The sequence below is a fragment of the Polyergus mexicanus genome, unplaced genomic scaffold (genome assembly GCF_030449975.1).
Source record: "Polyergus mexicanus isolate NDT 795.1 unplaced genomic scaffold, iyPolMexi1.0 SCAF_3, whole genome shotgun sequence".
Classification (NCBI taxonomy): domain Eukaryota; kingdom Metazoa; phylum Arthropoda; class Insecta; order Hymenoptera; family Formicidae; genus Polyergus; species Polyergus mexicanus.
The window spans coordinates 8,030,598-8,038,250 of NW_027223323.1; the positions used below are offsets into that span (position 1 = coordinate 8,030,598).

A 7,653-nucleotide genomic window follows, 5' to 3' on the forward strand; every position below is an offset into this window, starting at 1 on the left:
TATATATATATATATATATATATATATATTCACATTTCTTGATATGTACATGAGATTATTTTAATATGTACATTAAAGTAAAAAAATAAACAATATTTTAACAATATGCATAACAATAAGTATCTTATTTTAATAATATTATTTTTTTTATATTTCCTTGCATATTTATGTTTAAAAAAATTTATGAAAAAAATTTCGAACAATTTGGATACATATCTATTTTTAAAAAATTCAATTATCCTTTACCCCCGAAAATATAAAAATTTATAAATTAAATTATATTCATACGCATACAATCACACAAATAAACTTTTCTCTAACATTATATTTTAAATATAATTCCTGTAATAATTTTATGAAATATATGTTAAAATAAGAGAAAGATTTATACTAGTTCTAATATTATTTAATATTAATTAAATCTTTCTTCTTGTACTTTCAATCGTCGTTGATATAAAATCGAGATTTTCATTGAGTCTTATTGTAGACGATATGTGAATTCGTCAAATTTGTAGCTCATAACTTCGAGTGTTTGATTTATGAGCAACTGCTTATTATGACTTTCAGATATATCTTTATGTCACTAAAACCGTTACGAGTCTAATTCAGCATCAAACTTCTGCATTATTTTTATTAATCGATCGTATAACAGAGTTTTTGCATCGACGGCCCACAGGAAATCGAAATGATTTAAAAGTCTAAACGGATGCTCTTCTAACCAGACAACATTTGGTAATCGTTCATATAAATAGAGGACATTCTAGGAAAAAAACAAAACAAAAAAGATAATACTGAAAATAATAATTTTTAGAATATAAGCATTTATCTCTCTCTCTCTCTCTCTCTCTCTCTCTCTCTCTCTCTCTCTCCATATATATATATAAATATAATGATTTTCATATATGTAAATGATAATATAAGCACAGAATCAAATATAAGTAAGTATTATAATGTATAAAAAATTGCACAAATATTTTTTTAAATATATTTTTAAACAAATAATATTTTTATTAAAATAAATTTGGAAGTAGAAAATACTTACTGATTTCAGAGAAAGTACATCGTTAATGCCATAAAATAAAGCTATAGATGCAGTAATTTTTTTTAAATCGTATCTCACAGGTGTTGGCTGTTTATATCGCTCGTAGTTGCCCAGACGTCCGTAGTCGAAATTTTGAAAGTCACCTGAAACAATCAATATCGATAATCGTAAACATGTAAAACGTATATATGTATATAACTGAAGAAATATTTTTTAAGATGGAATAAAATTTATTTCTTGTTTATACATACAATACATAAAATATGTAAAAGGAAAAGGACGACTAAAGAGAATAAAAATATTTTATCTTATGTGTTATTCAGTTCTCTAGTAAATAATAATATAGTGATGATAGGTATTATAAATTTCAATATGTTAATTATAAGAATAAAAATATTAGCAGAACTTAGAATATATTTTATATATACTGAATACTTTTATCTTTATAATTAGTATTATGTTATTATATACTTAAGGTAAAAAAATACGTACCTCTAATTACATTCTGAGAATAATGCAGTAAATTCTTTACAGAAGTGCCGGCCGGATAATACGATAGTATTTCCGGTAATGCCGTCTGTAATAATTTTATTAGAGAAAGATTTAAAAAAGATAGATTTATATAACATATTAATAAATAAAAATTTATATTTTATGATCTTTTTTGTTCTTAAAAAGATCAAAATAGTTATTAAATTTTATAAAATAAACATTAAATAAAAAAATAGTATTAAAATTAGCAAAGTTATGCTAAAATAGAAATACGGTATAACGTACGGCATTAAGTTGTATTAGATCGGGTCCTGTAAATAAAAACAACATTGTAATACAGAAAACTTGAGTAATTGCTTCATCTGCACACAATTTTCTTCCTAGCGTAACACTTGTCGATGACAATGGAGCTATTTCATTTATTTCGTTGTTATCGAGAAATACCTAATAAGCAGATATAAAAGATGTAAACATAAAAGAGCTGTAATAGAAACTACAATATGTAACATAATATATCTGATATTACAAATAATATCGTAATAGTGTAATGTGTAAAATGATATATTATTATGTATGTAAAGAGATGTATGACAATTATAATCAAAACACATCTTGCAAAAATAATATTTTAGAAAATAAAAAAAAAATATATATATATATATTTAAAAAAGCAAAATTATAAAAAGTACAATATTGTAACATTGAACCATTCCATATACGTAGATGGCAGCGATGAAAATATTATTTAATATTGAACCGTTCCCTTATATGGTGATAGAGATGGCTGCTATTATTTATGATGCAAGAGGAAATGAAAAGATGCCGAAGGCACGAGGTTTTCGAAAAAGGTTTTATCTTGTCTTTAAGACGTAGTAGAATTACGCCGATATTATACGCAACTTTGGACGATCATACAAGATGCACTTCCTGGACATAGAAGAAGCGTAAGATGCAATTTCTTCGGAAACAAATATTTGATGTACAAATGATTTTAAAATGATTTTAATCATTTCAATAATTTATATCATGCAAGAATGAAAAAGAATTCCCGATTCGAAAATTATGTCATGATTTTTCAATCGTAAATAACGGCGGTCTTGAGAGGTGTTTAAATAGCGGAGAAGACGAACGAATCTATTCAGATTTCTTCAGATTAAAAAGGGAAAAAAAAGATGTTCTGATTTGAGTTCCAGGACATTTATAGAAATAAGCCCAAAAAAAAAAAAAAAAAAAAAACCCGGAGATGGACGGAACCAGCATCTTAGATTCTGAAAGAAGAAAGCTAGAACAAGTTTTTTTTCCATCTTTACCTCAAGCAGTGGCGCTAAGTCAATTAAAAATTTGATTATGGGAGACACTTCCTTCCAAAAGGCAATCGGAGCTAAACAAATTCCTAATCTTATTTTTGCATTGTATTCAGGTTTCGTGGATAATAAAGCGAACAATACGGTAGTTCCCATTGAATGACCGATATAATGCAGAGTTTCGGATTTTGTATAATTAAGTACGTAGTCGATCATAGTCGGTAAATCTTTTGTTCCTATGTCATGATAACTGTAAAATAAAAATAAATTTTAATATTCTTTTTTACGTATTATATATGTATGTATTATACGTGCAAAGTATTAAAGATTTAAGAAAATTGAAATAAAATTAAATAAAAAAGAGAAGCAAAATTAACACTTATAATAATTATATAAATAAATTAAGAGAATAAAGATTCAATGAAAAATAAAACATATTTTCAAAATTATGATGATCAAATAAAATTTTACCTATATTGCCAGAAATTGGCATCACGTGGAGACATTTCGATGTGTGATCTACAATAGGAATTTCCTCTGTAATTTCCAAGCCATACATCGTATCCTTGATCAGCCAATAAGAATGCTGCAATACAAGATAACAATATACATATAATTGATTTTTTTTACTATATCGTAAAATTGATTATTAATATAATCTTTTATAAAAAGATAGAGCAAAAACAGCTTTTTATTCAAATGTTTTCCTCTTGCTAAATTTACTCAACAAAATGATGTAACATATCATGAATTTATACATTAAAATAAAATATACTGTACAATTCGATAATTCAGAATTAACGTTTTTCATTTAATGGATTTTTCCATCGATTTTGAATCAGACTGAATAAATTTGATACAACAAAAAATATTGATAATTTCTAAAATGTATAAGACAATTCTAGCATTATTTTTATTGATGGACTTACCGAGATCTTTGTTAGCACCTAATGTCACCCAACAATCGGACGAACATAGGATACCGTGCATAAGAAACACAACTATTTTATTTTGTTGGCTATTAGACAGAGGACTACCAGGTATTCTGTGTATTTTCAAATTATATCCATCTTCCGTTGTAACATGATGCTCCTCGCTGGGATAGCCATATCTTTCTATCAAACCAATCTGTTCAAGTGCATAATCGGAATCAGAATAGAATTAAGACATATATGATTTTAATATCTTTATCGTTAAAAAAAAAACATTAAAAATTGCTTACACTTATTATATAGTTATCATTGATACAAGACGTATTGATAAAATCTTTCTGTTTAAATAATCATTTTTTTTCGATTACGTTAACGGTTTTCGAAAAGGTGCTAATAAGAAGAAGATTAAAAAAAAATCGCGTTACACTTACGAAATCTAACGTGGTCACTTCATTCGTTGCTCTGGCTTCTGCCGAGTTTCTTACTCTTACTATATTGGGTTCTTTAGGAAAAACAAGGTTGAGCAGAAACTCTGTTTCGTTAAAAAATATGCTTCTTTTTGACCGGATCAGTTCTGCTTCCGATAACATTATAATAAATATTAATGACAATGAGATTAAAAGGAATTTCACGTCCATTTCCATAATTTAGATGATCCTTGCGATTCTATAAGTTGCACAATAGAATACAACATATACAGGTACAGGACTATTTTGAAGTACTTCTTCTGTGGAACTTATTGTTCACATCTCCATTACCAGAAGATCTATAGGTACAATATAAAATTTTATTACTCATCTAATCTACAAAAGTTCGACCTATCATTGTCTTATTAACTTTCAATCTTTTATTATTCATGAATTAATGATCTTTTGACATTTTGTGGTAATATAATTGTGGTAATAATGTTATCTTTAAATTGTTTAATTTATATTATTATTTATTAATTTTTTAAACACACACACATATATATATATATATATATATATTTAATATGTCGTTATAATAATATCTTCATCATGTATGCGTTATTATGCAGAGATTATCGGCTGATAATTACGTGACTTCACGCAGTCTCTTATCTTATTGTTAATATTTAGCACAATTATCACAGTTATGTATATTTAACGTTAAAAATTAATTATATATTTCTGCAGGTATTATCAGCAAATATACATTTAATAATTCCTTGAGTAAATTAAAATTAATGGATTAACTAAAACAGTTTATTTTCAGTACAGTAAAAAATTAGTAATTTTAAGATTACAAGATTTTCTAATAAATTTTTGAACAAGTTTTTGAAGATGCTCAATTCTGTTTAACAACCGTGGAACGTCATCATTTTTATCTGAAAACTAATATCAGTTTCACAATAATCATACAGTTATTCGTATAATTTACCATAGCTTTTCTTAAAATTTAATAAGATAAGAGATAATAACATAATCGCAGTTTAAGTTTCTGATAAAGTAAACGAAAGAGTTCTTTGAATTAATTATGATTCAAGGAAAGAGAGATTTAATCGTTAAAACTTAGTGTTCAGTTGAATCAAATAAGATTAATTTTTGAAATTAAATTTTTTCGAATTAAAGGGTCTTCTCTATATAAATTTATATTTATTGGTTATTAAATTATATTACAGTTATATTAAATTACGTATAATTATATAACAATTTCACGATTATCACATATGCGTAATATCGTTATACCAACGGTTAACGACTGACAATTACGTCACTTCAAGTGCAGTCTCATATCTTGTTTGTTAGTATTCAGCATAATCATAGTTATGTATACTTAGTGTTTCCAAACCTGCAGATATTGTTTATGGAATTTATGGTATTATTTAATATATTTATATATTTTTTGTTCCGCTGGCTATATTTTTTTAGCAATCTTTCAAAGATTTTACTTTTGTCAGAAAATATTTCATTTCTTTCGTATCAAGTTATATAGTTTCAGTCTTATTGTTAGTTTCAAGTTCAAATTCTATATTATTTATTTAAATATTACTATAATATTTTTTAAAGTTCTTTTTAACATACTATATTCTTTTATTATAACATTTTTTAAAGTATTCTTATAATATCTTTTATAATATTTTCTTATAATATTTTATCAGTTTTCTTATTTTTTCGCTTTATTGATTTTATAATTTAAGTTTACAAAATCCGCAATAAAAATTTATTTAAAGAATAGAAATTTAATTCAAATATTTCTGTTATTTATTTACATTGTTTATTATTTTTTATTTATTCTTTTGTATTAATATACTCAATACATATACAGACACACACAAGCTTTTTAATATATTTTGAATTAAAAAATAAGAAAATAAAAGAAGATACGTCTACTCATTATTCAATTGTGAAATACCTAATTCGTAAACACACGAGATCACATTTATTTCGAAAAATGTTCACTATCACGTGCAGCGTATAAAATGACACTGTGAATAAAGAAGTGCTTCACTCTGTTAAATATATATATGTAGCAATCTTTTATACATATCTTCATGGTCACGTGAAAAACACCTTGATACTCAATGTCATCCAGCCAATCAATTTTTATGAAAGAAAGGAAAAAAATGCAATCTGCCTGAATAAATAAAGTTTGTTTATTCAATCCGAGATTTTATTGATGCATATTGATGCAGTTAGACTATGATCAAGATTAAGAGTCTCAACATTATGATCTATTTATATATAGGGTGTACATATTTTTATATTGCTATGCAAGATTATTTTACAAAACTATTGATTATTTAAAAAAATATTTTAATTAAAGCTTATTCTCTCTATTTTAATTTTCCTATATAGAAGGAGGGCACGATACAATTCCAGTCAACACGATTTTCCAGATATAGATACATACATTTTCGTAATTTCAAGTTTATGTTTATATTTAAATGAGACAATATGTTGTTTTTTTTTACATAAATCAATTCTCGTTGTATTTCTTTTATATAAGCTGCTTTTTTTCATCATAATTCATATAAAAGATAAAAGAAAAATCATTAAAAAAATATTCATAATTTAGGAAAACTTCCAATGTTTCGTAAAAATAAGAGAAAATATGAATGTGGATGATAAATAGCCATTTGTGCGTATGTGAGTTGCATAATTTTAAATTAATTTTATTTAAGGAGAATTTCAGTGTAATTTTAATGTTTATTATCTAGACATTTAGCGTAAAAGTAATTAAAGGTTTATAAAAAAATAATGTCGATCAAATTTTATATCTACACAGCAAAAAAAAAAATGAAGCGTTGTAGAAATATTTTATTACAAAATAATAGCGATATTAAAAATACACACGTGTGTATAGTGATGCAAAACATCTTTTTACAGGATCGTAGGAGTCCATCTTGAAAGATAAAGCATCTCTAATTATAGTAGAGACGTCTCTAATAATAATATGCAGCAAATAACATCATAGAGAATTCATTTTGTATTTAATACGTAATAATATATAATGTAGGATATGTGAATGCAGAATGAAATGGTGCAACACTGAAAGAAAATACAATATAATATCTCGCGTAAAAGTAAAAGTTGAAAATGCAAAACAAAATTTTTTTATATGAAATTTTGTTTTCGAGAGATTTAACTTTGACATTCAAACAATTAATTCGGAAGAATTTTTTTTTTTAGAACACATTTATACCTCCCAGTAAACACAAAGCAAAAGTAATATAACATCAATATTATAATAATTTCCTACTCAACAATGTAACTATAATGTAACATGCGTTGTACGTAAAACAGTTACATTGTTGAATGGGAAATTATAACATTAATGTCATGTTATTGTTACTTTGTGTTTACTGGGCTCAGCTTATATTCCGATTCCTAAATCCATTGTTAAATAATTTTCCATTCAA

The 7,653-nt window shown here is 25.3% G+C and overlaps 1 protein-coding gene across 1 annotated transcript; it reads right to left on the reverse strand.

The window, feature by feature from the left end:
• Window positions 1–81: 81 nt before the first annotated feature.
• On the reverse strand, window positions 82–6,218 carry LOC138931700 (lipase 3-like). The gene is made up of 9 exons (XM_070292721.1): window positions 6,147–6,218; window positions 4,202–4,536; window positions 3,768–3,966; window positions 3,310–3,424; window positions 2,845–3,088; window positions 1,820–1,978; window positions 1,535–1,619; window positions 1,043–1,185; window positions 82–760 (listed from the first exon to the last, which is right to left on the reverse strand). The coding sequence occupies exons 2-9, from the start codon at window positions 4,412–4,414 to the stop codon at window positions 593–595; spliced, it is 1,326 nt and encodes a 441-aa protein (XP_070148822.1). The 5' UTR covers window positions 4,415–4,536; window positions 6,147–6,218; the 3' UTR covers window positions 82–592.
• Window positions 6,219–7,653: the final 1,435 nt, after the last annotated feature.

Bases quoted from the DNA above. Each gene is read 5' to 3' on its own strand.
- LOC138931700 (XM_070292721.1), bottom strand. From the start codon at position 4,414: ATGGAAATGGACGTGAAATTCCTTTTAATCTCATTGTCATTAATATTT. The intron at 3,967-4,201 runs GTAAGTGTAACG...GCACTTGAACAG, and splicing joins AAGTGACCACGTTAGATTTC to ATTGGTTTGATAGAAAGATA. The intron at 1,186-1,534 runs GTACGTATTTTT...TGATTGTTTCAG, and splicing joins TTCTCAGAATGTAATTAGAG to GTGACTTTCAAAATTTCGAC.